This window comes from Girardinichthys multiradiatus, chromosome 3 (assembly GCF_021462225.1).
Source record: "Girardinichthys multiradiatus isolate DD_20200921_A chromosome 3, DD_fGirMul_XY1, whole genome shotgun sequence".
Classification (NCBI taxonomy): Eukaryota; Metazoa; Chordata; class Actinopteri; order Cyprinodontiformes; family Goodeidae; genus Girardinichthys; species Girardinichthys multiradiatus.
In genome coordinates this window covers 18,090,104-18,111,446 of record NC_061796.1, presented here as the reverse complement: position 1 = coordinate 18,111,446, position 21,343 = coordinate 18,090,104, and the positions used below count along the sequence as shown (strand labels likewise).

The 21,343-nt window shown below is 39.0% G+C and overlaps 1 protein-coding gene and 1 long non-coding RNA gene across 5 annotated transcripts in view; both read left to right on the top strand.

Annotated features, from left to right (window-relative positions):
• The window catches only part of ube3d (ubiquitin protein ligase E3D), a 38,708-nt gene extending 37,612 nt beyond the window's left edge, over positions 1-1,096 (top strand). Inside the window, exon 10 of the mRNA XM_047357978.1 lies at positions 740-1,096. Coding sequence (XP_047213934.1) covers positions 740-760 — 21 coding nt within the window. The 3' untranslated portion in view covers positions 761-1,096. The remainder of the gene's footprint in view (positions 1-739) is intronic.
• A 10,102-nt stretch (positions 1,097-11,198) lies between these two features.
• Positions 11,199-20,662, top strand: LOC124865263. Of its 4 annotated transcripts, none has more exons than XR_007037531.1 (4): positions 11,199-11,333; positions 12,145-12,446; positions 12,973-13,091; positions 20,612-20,662. It is a non-coding gene; the product is annotated as an uncharacterized LOC124865263 (long non-coding RNA). The 4 variants fall into 4 exon arrangements; XR_007037530.1 differs by lacking the exon at positions 20,612-20,662 and adding an exon at positions 17,630-17,896; XR_007037529.1 differs by lacking the exon at positions 20,612-20,662 and adding an exon at positions 13,204-13,557.
• Positions 20,663-21,343: the final 681 nt, after the last annotated feature.

Genomic DNA, 21,343 nt, shown 5'->3' with positions numbered 1-21,343 from the left:
TCTGTTTTATACAGACTTTTCTTTTTTTTATAAAACCATATTTTGCAGAATTTGTTAGCTTAGTGCTTGTCAAATCTTCTCACTGAAGGATTACTTTTATTTATTCTCCTTTTAATTCCACTCTGTTTTTCCTCCTAATAGAGCAGCTCTATCTAGCCAGTATATTGCAGCTCTCTGCTGTCCAGACTCCCAGGCCTCTGGTTTCTGAGTCACCCCTCTCATGGACTGTGTACACTTCACCCCTAAGTTGCCATTTTGTATAATTTGTATGAATTACGACTGATGTGCTTGAGCGGTGAGCAGACATTGGCACGGGGATGGAGAAGACAAGGCCTTCAGTGTGGCAAATGCCCTCATCCATCATCCCAATATGGAGCCCTCAGTGGAGCGCAACCATTGTCTGCAGCAGGCAAACACCCAGGAAGAGCAGATGGAGGGAAAGGATGGCGCTGAGCCCATTTATTTTTCTGGGTTTTGTTTATCTGAATGTGTGTTTTTGAAGTTTGTTAGATCCCTACCTTATGTGTTTTTTGTTTGTTGTTTGAAGATTAGTGAATGCAGATAGTTTGTTGCTGTCCTAATAAGCGGAGCAGAGAGATCCAGTGGGTTTGAGCATCAAATGGGGAAAAAAAAGAAACCATTGCACCCATTCAGGAAACTGACATTTTTGTTTTATTCTGCTTTCTATGCTCAGAATAGATTTTTTGTGTTTGCTGAACTTCCCCCTTATCTTTCATAGGTGGCGTACCTGAAACTGTGAGACACCCAGAAAGTCCCGACTCTGCTCGGCATTCTTGAAGAGAAGACCGTGTCCCTCTCTGAGCTTCCACACGCATTTTTTTTTGTCTGCACAACAACGGATTGAGCTCAGTGTGGAATTTAGAAAGTATGTGATATGTTGAAGCATGTTGACGTTTTCATGTTGAGACATGATGCTGCCAGGATGTTAGTCCTGGCTGGCAGTGTTAAACTTGAATGTTTTTAGAGTTCTCCAAGGGTTGGTCACTTCACTGTAGTAATTGATTTTTTTTAATGTGTATGTACAATAACTATCTGCAGTTTTTACAGTTATAATAAACATAACTTTTTTTTTTTACAGCAGAAAAACACCGTCTTTTATTTGCATGAAAGAAATGTTGGTGTATGTGGGGGTCATAGTATAAATCATATCCAGGCACATCACTCCGAAGGCATGCAAAGTGATGCTTCTTTTTCACATGCATGTAGAAGCAGTTGATGGGATTTATGCAGCATAGCTCTTCATGCATTATTTAACCAAGAAGGACAGCATACAGTTGAGCCAAAAATGATTCGTACACCTGGCAGGTTTAGGTTTAAAGTAATTTTAAATTTTATCAACATGTTTCTCCTTCAAAATGCCACAACATGCAAAAAGCTGGACAGCAATTGTACAAAAGGGTTTTATTGCTGTAATGTCAATAATGATTTATCCAGTGATTACTGGGGAGGGTTTGCATAATTTTCAACATGCCATTTTTTTATTTAAATAAAAACAAGTTTTTTTTTATTCAAAATGGTTGCTCTTTTTACATTGTTTTGTAATCATTTTACTGTCTCATTTCCTGCTGGCAAAGAAACTTCCTGGCATTGTACATCTGCTCAGGCCCACTTGATACAACCAATCAGGGGCTCCATTAGTTGCATCAGGTATGCTTGAGACAGAACAGCTCAAATATCTGAATTGTTGACGGTGACGTATTATTGCATGTTACAAAACGGGCTCAATGAAGAAAACTGTCCAAAAATATTCAGAGAAATACGAAAGTATACAAAAAGATGACAAAAGCCCTAAATGTTCCTACAGATACAGTTGAAAGCATAATTTGAAGCCAAAGAAACAGTGACTACACCTGGACATGGCAGATGGGGGAAGCCATCAGCAGCTGCCACCAGAGTCCTGAGGAGGCTGGGGGTCAAATACCATGGACTGACTGCAAAAGACCTGCAGGAATATTTGATAGCAGCAGCCCCGCCTCTCGCTCAATAACCACTGAAAATAGGCACCCCCATGACCCTGTAAAAATAAACGAATATAGATGATGGATTGATGGTTCTGTGCATTACAGACTCGATGAGCTCCTAGCTGAGCTGTTGATCTGCGTTTTCTTTCTGAAAAAGAGGGTTGCCATTCTCAAAGTTCTTTTAGTGGATTTTCTGGAAATGTAAATTAAGACATGACCATTTTTTATAATTACACTGGCTGTAAAAAGTCACACCAGCTGAATAAAGTTCACTGCTGTTAGACACAGCTGGAAATCCCTCTGCTTTATGCACCATGAACACAGCATTCAGTGCAAACAGGCTGTCTTTGAAAAACTGTGCAGCATAATATCTGCCTGCACGTCTATTTTTACAAAGTCCTGGCAGGAACGAGGGGGAAATATCCACTACTGACTGCATGCCTGGATCTGCTGAATGCTGATGCAGCAAGTGACAATTACGTGTAAAAATACAAAGAGGTACTACGCCCACTGAGGCGGCAAAGCACAGAGTGAATTGGCTAATTAACTACATCTAACGCTGAACCGTCAGGGGCTTTCATTTCCTCTCGGCCCTTTCTCCACAAGTGCAAATGAAGTGGGCTCTAAATAACCCATTTGTTTCAAGTTGGCCGAGCAGGAGGAGCAACGGCACATTACTGGCTGCTGCTGGTATACTGAACACACTGACAGACACAGTCATCCTGAAGGCGTTTCCACTTCCAGGCTTTCTTTGTCTTCTACCCTTTCATGATAGACACTAGAAGCGTCAAATTAAAAGTTTTGGGCCTGCACGCTGCCATCTGCCGACACCGTGCGGCTCATTAGCCTTTTCATACAGTACTCAAAAGAAACATTTCAGCCTGAGTAAAGGTCTGCTACACAACCTGCCTAAGTAATTACTTGTCCGTACTTGGAAGACAGGTTTTGCTAGCCCTTCTTTTATACATATAGCTGATGTGCAAAAGCAGTAGGATGGTAATAAACTTCTGTGCGGTGTATTGTTCCTAAATTTCTTTGAGTAAAATTACCTTTGGACACTTTTTGAAAGTTTTTCCACTTAGATGAAATCTTCGACTGTTGAACCATTGATTTCCATGTTGGAAAGTCAGACTTCATATTTGAATGGGGAGATGTTTAGCCACTCTGTTTTAAGGATATTAGCATTGGTTAACTATATCTGCCAGCTGTGATGGATGCATGCTAACTTCGCCAATCCAACATACTAATGTGGTGACTGTGCAAGGTAAGAATGTAAACCACTTACACGAGGAAACTAGGGTCATTAGTTTGTTTGACAATTTGGCTTTTTTCATGGAGGGAAGACATGCAGAAAATGTCACTGGGCCGGGACTCAAACCTGTGACAGCTTTGTTGAGGACTAAGGCCTCTGTACATGCGTTGCGCGCTCTACTGGTGCACCACAAGCCACACCCTGTTTGACCATTTGTAAAAGGATGTGAAAAATATCAGTATAATATATTTGTACTGATAAAAATGAGAACTCCTAGTTCAATTGCAGGGATTTATTCAAAAAGGCACCTGTATATGTATTCTCTTGAAAATGTTTTTACCCTGCTCAAAGTTACTACCACTTTAATCAATCAGGTCAACAATATACTGTGATTGTTACCCCTGTTGATTAAATGGTAGCACCAATAAATAGAATGAATTTTAATGCAATTAGTGTGTACTGTTAGTGGTACTATTGCAATACTTGTTGTAACCAGTGTACTGAAGTAGCATATTTGATAATGGGTAAATTTTACTTTTATAGCTTACGTTTGTGGGCCTCTGAAGGTATGTAATGGCAGAGATATTGCCAAAAAGGATGCATTTTTAAATAATTGTTAGTCGCATTTATCATTATCACACTTAATACCACAAAATATTGTGATAAAATATTTCTGATATGAACTAGCAACTAGCTAATGGTAACCGCCTTTTCAAATGACAGCACCAAACCTCCTGTCCGCCATCTTGGAGAACACACATCAGATGGGTAACTAGTGCTAGAGTGACACTTCCTCCTAAGCCAGCAGCACATAACAATCATCATATAAAAACAAACTTGTTATACCTCCAACACATGATTGTGTATCTGCTTTGAATCTCAGTGGTGTACGATGATGCAACTGAGAGACAGCATATATACCATACATAGGAGCTACTGTTACAAAATCTATGTAAGGGTTACACCAATGTTGCAGAGAGGATTTTTTTTTATTAATTTCATGCTACATGATGCCAGGGCTCTGTCTACAGAGATGAAGATGTATAGAGCAGTCCAATCACATACATATATATGAACAAGCTAATAAAGAAGGCTGGCTCTCTTCTGGGGACCCCTCTGGAACCTCTGGAGATCATTGTGCAAATAAGGATTTTTCATAAGATGAAGAACATTATGGAGAACCCTGAGCATCCTCTTCTAAGACTGTTGTACAACAACAGAGTGTCTTCAGACAGAGGCTTCTTCAAGACATCCTTCCTGCCCACAGCCATCAGCATCTACAACAGCTCTTTGAAGAAACCTGCATAAAATGTGCTACAACAGCATTGAATTTCCCTTTGAGATGAATAAAGTATTTTTGAATTGAATTGAATATACTTCAGGCACCTGATAAGACCTGATGTTTCACAAAATACAATTCATGCTTAGACAAATGTAAATTTTATTGTTTTATATACCAGCATATGAAGCAAGATAAGAAGCAGTATCATTAGTTGGACTTTGCTTTTAATAGCGACCCAGTTTTCTTTGGGTAGACCAGTGATATATCTTTAATCCAACCAGAGGTGAACTGGTTGTAACCTTCAGGATGTTTGTGTCCTCTTATCTGTTCAACTCTAGAGGCTGAATTCATTAACAGCACCAAGTAATTTGCCATGTGATTGAGTGAAGAATTCGGTAAGTAGTCACTGTGAGGACTAAAGTAAATTCTGGTGCAGATCAAGCCTGATGAATTTCATCTTTTGTTTATGAATCAACCAAATATTGCTCATCTGCTGTGATCTCACAAATCTCCTGAAACTCTGCTTTGCAAAGTAAAGATAAGAAGCATAGACTTTCAGCCAACATCCATGTCAGCCCAACAATTTATTTGAGATGTTATACTGACCATCATCCCCTGAAAACCATAAATATCTGCAACAAATTATACCAATGAACCAAACATTTATTCGTTCAAGTGCTTTATGATAGGAAGTGAGAGTACCACCAAGGTCAGTAAGCGATATACCCCAAGGATTGCCAATGTCTGTGCAAAACTCATTGCGTGGCATCCAGCCAGTCCATTCTTCCAAGCTGAAAATTCAGTCTCAACCCAATCAGTGAACCAACCTCCAAACCAGCAATGATATTCTTGGAGCCATGCTGCTGGAGGGGCTAATAACCTTGCTGTGAAAATTAAATAAGCTGTCAACAGTAAACATATTTCCTAGGTTCTTAAGAGGTTTTTTCAGAGAGCCGATGTGCTTGGTCGTCTGGAAAAGATTTTCATTGTTCTTTAATTTACTTCCGAGAAACAAACGTTCTAATGCTGAGTCTGGAAACAAAATGCTCAAGTCAATTCTTGATTTCACCTGCTTTCTTTGTCATGTTTTCCCCCATCTAAGATAAATGTTTAATAAAACCACACTTGACACCACAAATATGGAATGATCAAGTCTTGGAGCATACAGTATGATTTTCAAATTGGATTTTCCAGCCCTTTGCCTTTACTAATGTGTTTGATATTATTTTTGGATTAAGCGAGACGGTGAAGTGTGAGATTACAACATGGCCAGTGTAGAAAGACAGGGATCCTGTTGGGAGAGGTCAAGGTCTCATCTCTGAGAGGAAATGAGGCATTAGATTGAGTTCCTGTTTTAGTCACCCAATCCTAACGGGTCATCTATCCTGAGGATCTTGAAGTCATTTTGAAAAAGAAAGATCACAAAATGTTTGCTCTTGCCATCTCCTGACAAATAAGCAAAACTCTTCCTGAAAGAGACTAGAAACTTGTTTAAAAAAGTGTTCAAAGAGGTTAGAATCATGGTATAGTTCCTGTTTCATTCTGACTTTGCTCTTTCATGGTTTTTTTATTGTTTTCATTTCTAATGGCTGTGCCAATTTTAGGAATCACTAAAGTCTATTCAATAAAATCTTAAGTATTCCCATTTACAGGACGTGTTTGGGATAAAAGTAAGATCTGCAAAGTCTAAGGCCGTGTGTTTTCAATGATTAAAAGGTGGACTTTAAGCAGAGAACTTTAGGTATCTTAGTGCCTTTTCCAATGTTGGTGCTGCTCTGGTCTGTTGGTGTGAAGAAAGAAGCCATAAAACATAAGCTCTAGATTTTTTAGTTCATCTACGTCTGGAGCCTCACCTGTAGTCGGATCATGACAGAAAGAAGAACAAGGCTGGACCTGTAACCTCCCTGACCCGATTACAGATAAATAGAACACAATGGATGTATGGGTGGCTGCGCGGATGGATGGATGTTGTCCAGGTTGGATCTTTAGTTGTTAAAAAAAACACACAGACACACACAAAAGATTGTAGCACAAAACACATCAGGTGAGAGGAAAATACCCTGCTTATATTTCTGGACTTATCTCCAAATTCCCTCGACCTCAATGCAATCAAGCATCTGTGGGATGTCCTTTACAAACAATTCCAATCCATTGAGGCCACACCTTAGAATCTAATGAATGTAAAGGATCTGCTGCTAACATTTTGGTGCCTGATCCCACAGCACACTGCACACTACCCTGGGGTCTAGTAGAGATCATGGCTCAATGGATCGGGGCAGTTTTGGCATCAAACGGGGGATTAACACCCTTGCAGGCAGGTGGCCATAATGTTATACCTGATCTGTGTAATCAGGGTAGGGAGTGTTACATTTTGAACTCTAACCAACATATGCTGCTAATTTGTTCACAGTTTGGCTTCATGGATAATGGTAATTAGCAAGTGTGTGACAATAAAATGCTAGCTTTTGATTCTCAAATAAGAAGCTGTCACTTAAATCCTGGTAATATGTTGCAGTGCATTTTTAATTTTAAATCTCTTCAGTGACAAATTAATGATTTCAACCAGCTTCTGGCATGGCCATAGCTTCCCAACTGCTTTCTTAAATTCCAAGTCACACTATCTTTCCCTCTGGCATGCCTCTCTTTCTCTATTACCCTAACAACCACCCATCCCCCTGCACCCATGCTGTTGCCATCTTGGCATTATAACAAGACTATTGGGCATATCCACTAGCCTTCAGGGGCTCATTAGTTTATCCATTGGACTCAACAAGCCTTAGTGGCAACCCGTGGAACAAACTCACTTCAAGCCTTCAAGCAGAGGAAGGCCGCAGTCAGCCCGGTCCTAGGGAAGAATGTCACAGCTGCCTCAGCAAGTATGGGGCCAAAAAAACCTGAAAACAGAAATCCAGAAAGCACTTTTTGGACTAATGTGTACAGCCTGTGACAGCACAGTGACAGATGGGAAACTACTCAGTGTCAAGACTGCCTGGGGCCGGTGTGAGAATGCAGCGGTGGGAATGAAACTTGCCAAACGCATCAGCAATATTTCTGTTGTCCAGATTCTAGGAGACACATGAGCTTTTGATTCGCGGCAGCTACATTAAACCGCATTTCTATCTTTGGAAAGGAAGTGTGGTGGTAGGTGGGCAGAGAGATTGAGTCAAAGGTTGCGGCATGACAGGCGGGAAAGATTTTGATCTGACAGTTGACAGCGGAGGATGGAGACCCTGCTGCTGGAAAGGAGGGGGGGTGTTAAGAAGACGTTTCCGACGCTGCTGAAGCCTGAAATTTTCTCCAGCCTGAGTAAAGATGATTCGACTGCTGCTTTTCAGAGTGAAGACACGGGACCTTTTAAAGGGAAAAGACCTTATCAGCAGTTATGATTTTTGTTTAATATGAAAAAGAAGTCATGTTTCATGTTCTGCAAAGTTTGTAAAAGAACTGTTCAATAAATAAGTGTATCTGGTTAATTGCTGTTTTTATGTACAAAACTGATCCTGTCCTGTGAAGACTAGTCCCATAAAGTCCTATATGCACCGTTCTGCAGGAATCCACCTGAACAATAGATAGAATAGGGAACAGGATGAGATGGATGCTGAGATGTTTATTACAGACCAAACTGTCAGTGCAACATCTAAGACAAATGACAAATGACCTTCTAAAAATTGAAGACTCCTTCTTGTGGGGATTTCTGCTGCATGTCTGCTGTGACTTTTCTCTTTTTGGAGCAAAATATTTAGACAGGATTTATTTAAAGTTTCAGTACACTAAACCGGTTGAGGTTGTTCATAATCTAGATGTCTAAAGAGTTGATAAAGACGAAGCATTTGTTTCTTTAAATCTGTTTTTGCAATTAAATTTAAAGCAGATGTTTCAGGTGTTTGTTTTATTAATTTTTAAATTGCTAAGATACGTCAGAGTCAAAATTCAAGTCAAGGATCGAGAGGTTTTTATTGTCTTCTCAACCATATATTTTAAAAATATTCATGCTACTTAAACTTTTTCACATTTTGTCAATTCACAACAACAAATTTCAGCATCTGAAAAGTGTGTCACCCATTTGTATCGGCCCGCTTTCATCTGATACCACCTAATAAAATGCAGTGCAACCAAATTCATTCAGAAGTCACCTCTGGAGGAGCTACAGAGATTCACAGGTGGGACAATCTGGAGACAGCATGGCTATTGGTCGTACATTCCACAAATCTGGCCAGTATAGAAGAGTGGCAAGAAGAAAGCACCTATTGATAAAAAGTCACAAAGGCGTTGTTTTAAAGCTTGCCACAGGTCACATAGAAGACACAGAAAGCACAAGGAAGGAGGTTCAGGAGGTGTGAATAATTTTGCAAGGCGGTGTACAGGTTATACAATACATACTGAAATAAGACAATCTTCCATTAGCCATGCTGTGCAATCAGTTAGAAAAAATACAAAGAGATGTGAAAAAACATATGCAACATAATGCACCACTACTATACACTTATGCATTGTGCAAATGTGTTCAGGCACTGAAAGAGAATTATTACATGAGACAGTGGAAGCAATGGAGACAGACTAGGAACAGGGCACAGTGCGAAATGTAGTCTCATTGAGGTGCAAAACAATGCAACAAATGTGCAAACAGAGTGAGTCAAATGGGTAAAGCTTGGGTAGAGATATGCATTCAGAATGTGTTAATTTTCAATTTAGTTTCTGGGTGTTTAAAAGTCAAACAGCTCGGGGCAGTAGCAATTCTTGCATGGATGGCTTCTTGGGCAAGCTCCTCCTGCCTTCGCACACAAAGTCAAAGATACTGTAGAAACACTCTTTGCATTAAGCCATTTCTGCAAAAATGCTTTATATATCTTATAAGAACAATTTAGAACCAAAAAATATATATGTTCATTCGATATGTTGAGTGAATTCGTGTGCTTTATAAAAATACTTTTTTACAGATGTGTAGTGTGAATCCGATACTAACTTCAGCTTCATTAACTGGCCATGGAGCAGTGCCATATTTTCTTACACTCCTCACACTGCACAACAGAAGAGGGTGTCCAATCCTATCTTACTGAACATGTAAATACACAAAGGATTAATACTCAATTTTGTTTTCCTTTTAGTATATGTGCAACCCTCAACTCCATGCTGCCCTGGGCAGTAAGCCATGTTAATATATCTAAAACCACAGCTGGCTTGAGGGAAGAAGCTGTTTGTTGTCTGGCAGTGAGGAGCTGGATGCCTCGTTCTTGAGGGTAGGGAGCTCAGTGATTGAGATGGAGTCCTTCACAATAGCAGTAGCTTTGAGAGTGTATAATTAGTGATAAATGTCCATTCATTCCCGTAATGTAAGAGACTTATTACTGAAACCAGTCTGAAATGGTCTATTTAGTTTTGGTCCCATCCCTTTCATCCTATTAAGTATTATGAATTCTGATTTATTTGATCTTTTCTCTTTTTTGCCCTTTTTGATATTTTCTCTTAGCTCAGATACCTTAAGAGTCAGAGAAGTCAGCACCACATTTGAACAAGGTTTCCAGGAAACGTCTGTTTTGCATGATGAAGTTTTATGTGAACTTTGTAACTGTACCTCTGTGCCGTAGTTCATGCCAATGTCAGTCATTTTCTATCGCTTATTCCATGGTGGGTTGTGGGTAAGCTGGTGCCTATCTCCACAGTCTACGGGCGGGAGGCAGGGTACACCCTGGACAGGTCGCCAGTCCATCGCAGGGCAACACACAAACAACCAAGCACACATACCTAAGGGCAATTTAGAGAGACAAATTAACCTAACAGGCACGTCTTTGGACTGTGGGAGGAAGCCGGAGTACCAGGTGAGAACCCACGCATGCACAGAAGGAACATGCTAACTCCATGCAGAAAGACCCCCAGCTGCAAGGCACCAGTGCTACCAACTACTCCACCGTGCAGCCCCACGTTCATGCCAATGTTTTTTTTTAATCAGTGACTGATGTCCTTAACAAGAACATCCACTTCTGATTCAAAAAATGTTTGTAACTACAATGCAAACAAGAATTTTTGCAGAGCCTTTTCCACCTTTATTAAGTAGCATCTTTAAGCAAAAAAAGTTTCAATCTTTTTCTTCTTAGTTCCCCACAAAGACCAAGCCTTGTAAGGAACTGGCATGTCCAAAACAGGACATGGATTAAAATCAAATGTTGACATCCCCTATTTGAAACATCATCATTATAATTTTTCTACCTTGTTACCAGCTGTAAATTGGCCGTGTTTCAACTTTCTTTTGCAAAAATCCCTGCGGACTAAAAACATAAACAAATAAAGATTTACTCATAAATAAATAACTAAAAGAAAAAACTAAAAGGAAAAGGTTCAGATGTGTTGTGTTCATACTGTCTGCAATAAATTAGGTCAAAATTTATGGTGGCCCTGAAGTGCAAACCACATCAACAAATCACTAGTCACAACTACAAATTTAAAAACACAACATATCCGAAACACTACGACATCTTACAAAAACACAACATTAACTAAAACACAACAACATTAACTAAGCACAATTACAAATAACAAAAACACAACAACATTAACTAAAACACAATATTAACTAAACGGAAGAGGAAGGCCCTAGTGGGAAAACCTGGGAAATCTCTGATTGGATGATGCCACTTTTGGCTTTTGAACCGGAAGTTAGGGCTTTAGCTCTTTCAATGTTTGGATCGGCAGGTAGACAGTCACAGCGCTATGTATTGCTCAAGCTGCGGAAAAGAGTTGGTTGAGCTGTCACCGAACTTTTGCAGCAGCTGTGGCAAGAGGATTCAAGAAATATGTGTTGGAGCTACTCCACAGCCTTCAAGTAAGTTCATAAGCATGAAAAATTGTTTATTTGTCTAATGGATGTAGTACCTTGTTAATGTTAACGGCGTCCAGACCGTGCCCGTATTCATTTGAATGGGCCTGGTAAATTCAAATGCTGAATTAAACATGTACCTAGGTTTCAGTAATACAGCAACATTTATAGGTAAAATATAAATGTCCGTTGCATTCCTGGGCGCTATTTACCAGGGAAATCTGTGTTGCTCTGGTTAGTATAGCATGTCTATGCATATATGGCTATGCATCTCTCTGATGTGCGACTTTGTCATTTTTTCACCCATTGACTTTAGCATGACAGGCTATCCCACCCTGCCCAACTCCAGCCTTCAGCACCTTCCTAGAATACTGACAAAAGAAAAACGAGGAGCGACAAAAGTTTTCTCTAGGGAGAAAGGGGTTAAAGCACAAGGGGAAAATAAAAGTTGGGGTAGGTTAGTTATGGTTCCGACTAAAAACAAGCAGCTTTTATCAAGGATTCTGGTATGAAGAAAGTTCAGCGTAACAAAGCTATGCAGAATACTTGTTAACCAGTCAGCAAATTGTCAATTCATGATCAATCAAAATAGTAAATCAGCTATTGATTAATAAATTACCAAGCATTATTATGATCTGTTTGTATCCAAATCTGTGGTTTAAAAGTAAAGGTTTCCATCATTCTGCTTTGACTGTTAGTATTTAATTGGTCCATTTGGTTGTTATTGTAAAATGTAACACTAGAATTAAAAGCAAAAAGAACAATTTTGACAATATTTTTAAACCTTTCTCAGTCTTTCAAATCTTTTTTCTTTCAGATAAATGTTGGCTTGATGGTAATTCAGAAGGGTTGTCTAAGGCCACAGCGGGGAAAAACTATTTCCCTTACAACAGACCCAGATATCTCTGCCACAACTCTGCTCAGTCAGGCTGTTAAAAAAATGAAGGAATAAAGATGTAAAAGATGAGCCTTTCCTTCTTCTGTATCCAGATGGGACAGAGGTCATTAATATCCTTGGGACACAAAGACCTTTTACCCTTGCTGCTTATAAGGCTGAAGTTGGCAAGTCATATCAAAGCATTACTGTTTTCATCTGCTTGAAAAGGGACTTTGAAGAAGGTAAGCTGTAAAGTTTGTGTGTGGAGTTTGGCACACATTGTCTAAACGTCAACATATGTAAATTTTGAAGTTGTGCATCACTGGCATAAACCAATCAAGTCAATTGCATGCATACATTAGCTCCTTCATGTCAAGTTACTTCCTTGAAAATTGAAAGCTTTGGGATCTGCTGAGTCATGAGTTTTTACCAATGATGTGTTTATGCATTTGGATATAACCTAACATTGTTTAACAAATATAGTATTATCAATTAGTAGAAATTTCTTTTTTGTTGTTTGTTTTTTTTTTTTTTTTTTTGCTGTTGGTAATTTGTTAGACTTGTCTGAGTCCGACCCAAAGATTGTTATTAAAAAATCCTTATAGTTTGATCTTGCTGATACACTAGTAAGTACAATTTAAAATGTATTTGGTATGTCCTTCTTGTTTGGGTTGTTTGATGATTACAAGCACCATTTACCTTTTACTTCAGCTCCGTAGAACCATGTAACTGTTTTTATGTGACATGTGTTGTGTGTCTTTACTTCAGCCATGGGAACCTCTGGATGAAAGCAGTCCTTTACAAAAAGTGACTATTCCACAAACATAGCCTAAAAATGTTGGTGTATCTTCTGTAACCAGACAGTGGAAAACACTCATTTGCTTATGGTAAGTAATTTTTTGAGCAAACTCAATATGGCATGATAGTGTGCAAAACAAGAAAATGTTATAAAATCAATGCTGATCAGCTTCCACTGTACATCGCATCTACCAAACACAGATGTACCCACCTTCCTCTTCTGAAAAAAGACCACCATGACTTGATGGGTTGACTCCCTGTTGATGATCCGTAACTGTGGCTTGATGATCTAGCATAATAGTCCGTATGCACATGACGGAAGGTACACTGTATTGCTGCCATAGTCCCATTCTCAGTCCCAAGGTCTGTTCGTAGTCTCATTGGTATCACTCCAAGACTCTTGACACAGTTTATAAAATTGAGAGCAATGACAGAAGGATTGTTGTTTGTATTTCCACAAACAAGCCACATCACAACCACATTTTTGTTATTTGTAATTGTGCTTAGTTAATGTTGTTGTGATTTAGTTAATGTTGTTGTGTTTTTGTTAATGTTGTTGTGATTTAGTTGATGTTGTTGTGATTTAGTTGATGTTGTTGTGTTTTTGTTATTTGTAATTGTGCTTGGTTAATGTTGTTGTGTTTTAGTTAATGTTGTTGTGTTTTTGTTAATGTTGTTGTGATTTAGTTGATGTTGTTGTGATTTAGTTGATGTTGTTGTGTTTTTGTTATTTGTAATTGTGCTTGGTTAATGTTGTTGTGTTTTAGTTAATGTTGTGTTTTGAGTTAATGTTGTTGTGTTTTTGTTATTTGTAATTGTGCTTGGTTAATGTTGTTGTGTTTTAGTTAATGTTGTTGTGTTTTGAGTTAATGCTGTTGTGTTTTTGTTATTTGTAATTGTGCTTGGTTAATGTTGTTGTGTTTTAGTTAATGTTGTTGTGTTTTGAGTTAATGTTGTTGTGTTTTTGTTATTTGTAATTGTGCTTGGTTAATGTTGTTGTGTTTTAGTTAATGTTGTGTTTTAGTTAATGTTGTTGTGTTTTGAGTTAATGCTGTTGTGTTTTTGTTATTTGTAAATGTGCTTGGTTAATGTTGTTGTGTTTTAGTTAATGTTGTTGTGTTTTAGTTAATGTTGTTGTGTTTTGAGTTAATGTTGTTGTGTTTTAGTTAATGTTGTGTTTTAGTTAATGTTGTTGTGTTTTGAGTTAATGCTGTTGTGTTTTGAGTTAATGTTGTTGTGTTTTTGTTATTTGTAATTGTGCTTGGTTAATGTTGTTGTGTTTTAGTTAATGTTGTATTTTTGTAAGATGTCATATTGTTTCGGATATGTTTTTGTGTATGGAGCTAAATTGGGGCCATAAAGTTTGTTCAAATGAAAAAAATTTGAACCTGAAAAATAAAAGTTTGTTCAAAAGAAAAACATTTGAACCTGAAAAATAATTTTGAACCTCCCTCCAAAAAATGTGAAAACTGGGAAAACATTTTGCAACTGAAAAAAAAACTGCTGTGAAACTGGAAAAAAACAAGTTCAAAACTACTTTTCAGATTTAAGTTTTTTTTTTTTGAACTTGCAGATTTTTTTTTTGGCTTTAAACTTTTGGCCCTATTTTGGCGTGGGGGGCGGGGCCTCAGATCACGGGGGTGCGGAATCATGACTGACAGCTCAACACAGCGGCTGAACAACATATTCCCAGCTGTTGCATTCAGGGACCATGGGAACTGGGACTATCTGTAATACATCATCAATATTCTATATATATGTGATTGGTTTTTAAAGATAACATGCTTCACCGATAGAAGCAGCTTACGTGAATACACGACGTGCATCTCAGTGGAGAAAATATGATCTTGACAGATTTGCACAGCATTTTAAGTCCGTGTTGGAGATTTCCCATACTCTCAACATCAAGCAAAAGAACCGCTAGACTAAGCGGCAGGAATGAAACCAGATGCAAAACGAGCCGGTATTTTCCGAATATCCTTGCATAATTAAGCCTGGACTTGTTTTCACATGGACTGGACTCGGGTTTCGGTTTCTGGGGCATTTTTGATTGAAACGTGTTTGGTCTCCATTTACTGAAGTGACTCACAGCCAGGGGCAAACTGGCATACGGGACAACCGAAATCCCCGGTGGACCGCTGGCTTAGGCATTTCTTATTTTGTGAATGTTTATTTTTTAATAACCGCCTTTCACAGACGCAGGGCGCTGGGCCGGTGGTTCACTTCAGCACGTGAACCACCGGCCCACGAGCTGAACAACTGGCCCACTGCCCTGCACAGACGCAGGGCGAGCGCGACATCAAGTACAGAAGAGGCGACAGTTTGTGGTGCGCTGATATTTTTCTGGACCATTGTGCCCTAAACAATGCCATATCAATCTGTTAAGGATAACCTTTATTTATATGACTCATAGCAGTTTTTCCCATTTATACCTTAATGATATAAAGCATCAGTTCTAATGTTTCCTTTTTGTTAGAATAGGATAAGACTGCTCATCGACAAACATTACAAGGATAAATGGCCAAAGGTTTGTCATGAATGACCTGTGGCTGGGTCACTGGGTTTGATGGTGGAGCAGGCTGTAACTGGTTTGATTAGAATGCAGCAGCACACTTAGATTAAGGATGGACACCCATTACTACACAACCTACCAGATAGACACCACAATGGTGACACATAGTCTACTGATAAACACTGAGGGAGGGAACATCCATTGCATTGGAGAACCAGATATAAAACTACATGTGATCTTCTATCGATGCTCTTCCTCATCCTTTCACAGACTCTACAGTCTGAGACGGGAGCCTTGGCGCTGATCTCTGTAATTATTCCTCTGCCTAATTTAGATTAAAGGAGCTGAAAGTTAGAAACTGTTTGAGAGTCGTTCCTTTAAGAGTCAGTGTTAGATAGAGTCTGATCGCTTCTGGGGACCATGGATCGGAGAAACTCCGAGAGGTCTGACCGCCAACAGGGTGCGGTAGCTCGGACAAACCTCTCCTCTGCTCCAGTTAGGCAGATCAGCTCTGCTGCGCGCTGGCGAATAGCTGATCTGTAACATGAACATGCGCTGCAGGGCAGCCAGCTGAGCAAACACGTTTTAATCAAAAATGCACCAGAAACCGAAACCCAATTCTAAGCTGCTTCTATCGGTGAAGCATGTTATCTTTAAAAACCAATCACATATATATAGAATATTGATGATGTATTACAGATAGTCCCAGTTCCCATGGTCACTAAATGCAACAGCTGGGAATATGTTGTTCAGCCGCTGTGTTGAGCTGTCAGTCATGATTCCGCACCCCCGTGATCTGAGGCCCCGCCCCCCACGCCAAAACAGGGCCAAAAGTTTGAAGCCGAAGAAAAAAATCTGCAAGTTCGAAAAAAAAAAAAAATTAAATCTGAAAAGTAGTTTTGAACTTGTTTTTTCTAGTTTCACATCAGTTTTTTTTTTCAGTTGCAAAACCTTTTTTTCCAGTTTTCAAATTTTTTTGGGGGGCAGTTCAAAATAATTTTTCAGGTTCAAATGTTTTTCTTTTGAACAAACTTTAATTTTTTAGGTTCAAATTATTTTCTTCTGAACAAAATTTTATTTTTCAGGTTTACATTTTTTTTGTTTGAACAAACTTTTATTTTTCAGGTTCAAATTTTTTTTGTTTGAACAAACTTTATGGCCCCAATTTAGCTCCACAGTTGTGGTCTTAAATTTGTAGTTGTGACTAGTGATTGGTAACGTGGTTTGCACTTCAGGGCCACCGTACAAAATAAATGCTAGTGTCACTTATTTTTCTATGCATTTTCCTTTGGATTAAAACTGAAACATCTATCTGTTTATTAAAGTATTTATTTAAAATAACTGAGAACTGTAATTTGTCAGTACTCTCCAAATTCGGTCAAAGTTTACTCACACATATATAAACTGAACACACACCAATTTGTTTTGCAGTTGTTTGTGAGTCCTGGCTTGTTAGAAGGATAAGTCTAAAACTAATATGAAACTGTGTCAAAACATTACTGAATTTTGAAAAGGTTTGACAAGCACCATGAGTTGGAAAGTAAAGTCTAAAAGAATAGCTTTATTTTAAAAAAACTAATAAAGCTAACATTCTGTTAGTAATAGTAAAGTATAGAAGTGTTAAAGAATGCTCTGGACTGATTTTAAGTTTCTTAGAAGACTTTGCTCTATTTAGTTGGGGTTCTGCTGAGCAACTATTAGCAGTCGGTATCTTGAAGTAGAACAGCCTTAGTTTGGAGAATCAAGGAAAGGTTTTCAATGAAAAGGTGGGTTAACAGCTCTTATTTCAGTATATGAAGCCACTATTTTACAATCTTATTCATCATGTCACTTATTAAATGTTTTTATTTTTTTGTTTTGCAGAAATATTTGTCTATTCATTCATTTTTGATGTAGAAAAATCCAGCTCAAATTTGATCATTCTAAATACTTTGAATTAGAGCTAATCAAATGCAGTTCAGACTCATTTAAAACTGTGAATTAGTCCTTTAGTTATGCAGAGATAAAAAGCTCAGAAGATTATGCTAACTTTAGCCTCGTTAGCAGCTAACAGAAGAGTTGTTTTATTCTCATTGTGCTAACAAATAATTTGTATTCTGTCTGTTACTCCATCAGGTTCTACTTTCTGGCAAGAATCCAAAATGCTGCCACGCAAAGGTGTTAAAGTGTTGAAAGATTATTTTGTGCTTAATAAAACAAACATAGAAACAGAGAACTTAAACCACCTGGCCAGACAAAGACCAAATCAGTCAGTCACATAACATACAGTTTACCACTATCTGTTTTGCTGTTTTTTGAAAATCCTGATTTAACAGAATAAAAATCTACCCATACAACATACCAACTTCCATGCAAGTGACTTGGAGATGTTATAGTAAATGTCAGTTTACAGAGGGTAGTATTAATAAGTAGTATTGACAAGTACAGGTCCTTCTCAAAATATTAGCATATTGTGATAAAGTTCATTATTTTCCATAATGTAATGATGAAAATTTAACATTCATATATTTTAGATTCATTGCACACTAACTGAAATATTTCAGGTCTTTTATTGTCTTAATACGGATGATTGTGGCATACAGCTCATGAAAACCCAAAATTCCTATCTCACAAAATTAGCATATCATTTAAAGGGTCTCTAAACGAGCTATGAACCTAATCATCTGAATCAACGAGTTAACTCTAAACACCTGCAAAAGATTCCTGAGGCCTTTAAAACTCCCATCCTGGTTCATCACTCAAAACCCCAATCATGGGTAAGACTGCCGACCTGACTGCTGTCCAGAAGGCCACTATTGACACCCTCAAGCAAGAAGGTAAGACACAGAAAGAAATTTCTGAACGAATAGGCTGTTCCCAGAGTGCTGTATCAAGGCACCTCAGTGGGAAGTCTGTGGGAAGGAAAAAGTGTGGCAGAAAACGCTGCACAGCGAGAAGAGGTGACCGGACCCTGAGGAAGATTGTGGAGAAGGGCCGATTCCAGACCTTGGGGGACCTGCGGAAGCAGTGGACTGAGTGGAGTAGAAACATCCGGAGCCACCGTGCACAGGCGTGTGCAGGAAATGGGCTACAGGTGCCGCATTCCCCAGGTCAAGCCACTTTTGAACCAGAAACAGCGGCAGAAGCGCCTGACCTGGGCTACAGAGAAGCAGCACTGGGCTGTTGCTCAGTGGTCCAAAGTACTTTTTTCGGATGAAAGCAAATTCTGCATGTCATTCGGAAATCAAGGTGCCAGAGTCTGGAGGAAGACTGGGGAGAAGGAAATGCCAAAATGCCAGAAGTCCAGTGTCAAGTACCCACAGTCAGTGATGGTCTGGGGTGCCGTGTCAGCTGCTGGTGTTGGTCCACTGTGTTTTATCAAGGGCAGGGTCAATGCAGCTAGCTATCAGGAGGTTTTGGAGCACTTCATGCTTCCATCTGCTGAAAAGCTTTATGGAGATGAAGATTTCATTTTTCAGCACAACCTGGCACCTGCTCACAGTGCCAAAACCACTGGTAAATGGTTTACTGACCATGGTATCACTGTGCTCAATTGGCCTGCCAACTCTCCTGACCTGAACCCCATAGAGAATCTGTGGGATATTGTGAAGAGAACGTTGAGAGACTCAAGACCCAACACTCTGGATGAGCTAAAGGCCGCTATCGAAGCATCCTGGGCCTCCATAAGACCTCAGCAGTGCCACAGGCTGATTGCCTCCATGCCACGCCGCATTGAAGCAGTCATTTCTGCCAAAGGATTCCCGACCAAGTATTGAGTGCATAACTGTACATGATTATTTGAAGGTTGACGTTTTTTGTATTAAAAACACTTTTCTTTTTTTGGTCGGATGAAATATGCTAATTTTGTGAGATAGGAATTTTGGGTTTTCATGAGCTGTATGCCAAAATCATCCGTATTAAGACAATAAAAGACCTGAAATATTTCAGTTAGTGTGCAATGAATCTAAAATATATGAATGTTAAATTTTCATCATGACATTATGGAAAATAATGAACTTTATCACAATATGCTAATATTTTGAGAAGGACCTGTATGTCTGTCTGTGGGGTTTTCCCTGTGAAAAACTTGTGAACCAGGCTTTGGAAACATCACAAACGTTTGCAGATGTTTCAGCAACACAAAATCTGCACCTAAAGGGGTAATAAAAAGGACCAGGGCAAACTGGAAAAGCCAGATTTTATTTTCAAGAATCTGTTGTCATCTGAAAACTGCCGCAACATCAGCCGCAAGTACCAAGAGCCAAGTACCAAGCAGAAAGACTGATGATAGGTCCAGACATATCAGATAGCCAAAAATGACTGCACATGAAACAAGATCCAATGACCTTTAATTAAGACCAACAACAAGAAACCCCTAACACTGCATGTGGTTCAGCTGAGCACAAGTTACAAAATTAAGGCCTCCACTCTGTGTACATTTTGTAGTGTTCCATGTACATAACAAAAAGTGCAATTGTATGACTGCTGTGGTTGCATGTTACAGAGCTGAGGTAATAGCAGCAGAATACGACATGTATGAGTAACGAACATGCATGGAAATTATTCAAATAAAAAACATCCAAATTGGATGTAAGATTTCTACTAGGCTTAGTTCAGAAGACAATCAGTATCACTACCACTATGATTCCTTGTGGATCATCAGTCATATTAGTCTGGCTCAGACATATAAGGCTAAACTGCCCGCAGCTGGTGCAACCCCTTTTATTTGAGTTTTATTCCTGAAAAAACGATTTGGAATTCACGTAGAAATAGGTCCAAAGACTTACACAGTGTCACTAAAGCTCACAAATCAACTTGAAAAAAGTTTCTTTGTGTCAGCTGTTATCATTTACAAGTTAATCTAGCCATCTTTTATCTGGTTTTACAACTCCCTTAGATGGCCTAGATGTTCACTACCCAGAAACACTAATTGTTTAGCTTCCTTTTAAAAACCTTAAAATTTGGTTAAAACCTGCATCAAAACTAATGAATACTGTATCCTGCTTTTTTATATAATAGTACAGTTGTTACAAAGAAAATGCGCCTCTGTCCTATTATACTGAAGTGCACACCGTCAGAAGCCCGGCTCATAATTATAGCTTAGGTTTACTTCCGCAGATGTCACATGCCAACAGTGGAAAGCGCTGCTTTGAGAGATAAACTTCCCTCTGACAAAAGGTAAATAATTAATTTTAATAGAACAAGATCTTTTGTCTGTGTGTATAACCTGATTACATTCTTAGCCTTAAAGACGTTAAGCTAGCACTAAATATGTTAAGCATTAGCAACCTTTGTGTAATAATGACATCTTGTTACAATTGTGATACGGAGGAAATGCCTACATCTCATGTAATACACAGTTTTGTACTAGAATATTAAATAGTTTTAATGCTTCAGTAGAATTATCCTAAAAAAAAACGTTTTCATATAAAGGATATTTCATTTCCCATATGCTCAAAAAACTGAGTGGAATGAGTTTTCTTTCCAGGAAACCCAGAACATGAGGAAATCATTGAGCCAGGGAGGAAGGAAGACAATATGCTGCGCACTAAATTGCCATATTGCTCAGATCCAATTTGCTGTTCACCTTTTCCTTTCTTTTTGGCAGTTTGAGCTGATTTTGGCTGCAGGCTACAGAGGCCTCTTGTTTGTGTAGTTGACTCGACCTCAAGAGCCCCGCAACAACATATCCTTTATTGGATAAACCCCCCCCCCAGGGAAACCTGCCTAAAAATAAGGCAAATGACAGGCAGGCACACATTTTCCTGGCTAAGCAGGAGGGCTACCACAGTTTCTGTGCGCGCATCCCTGCCAGCTTGTGTGTTACCCATTGCTTCCTGCCAACCTGAG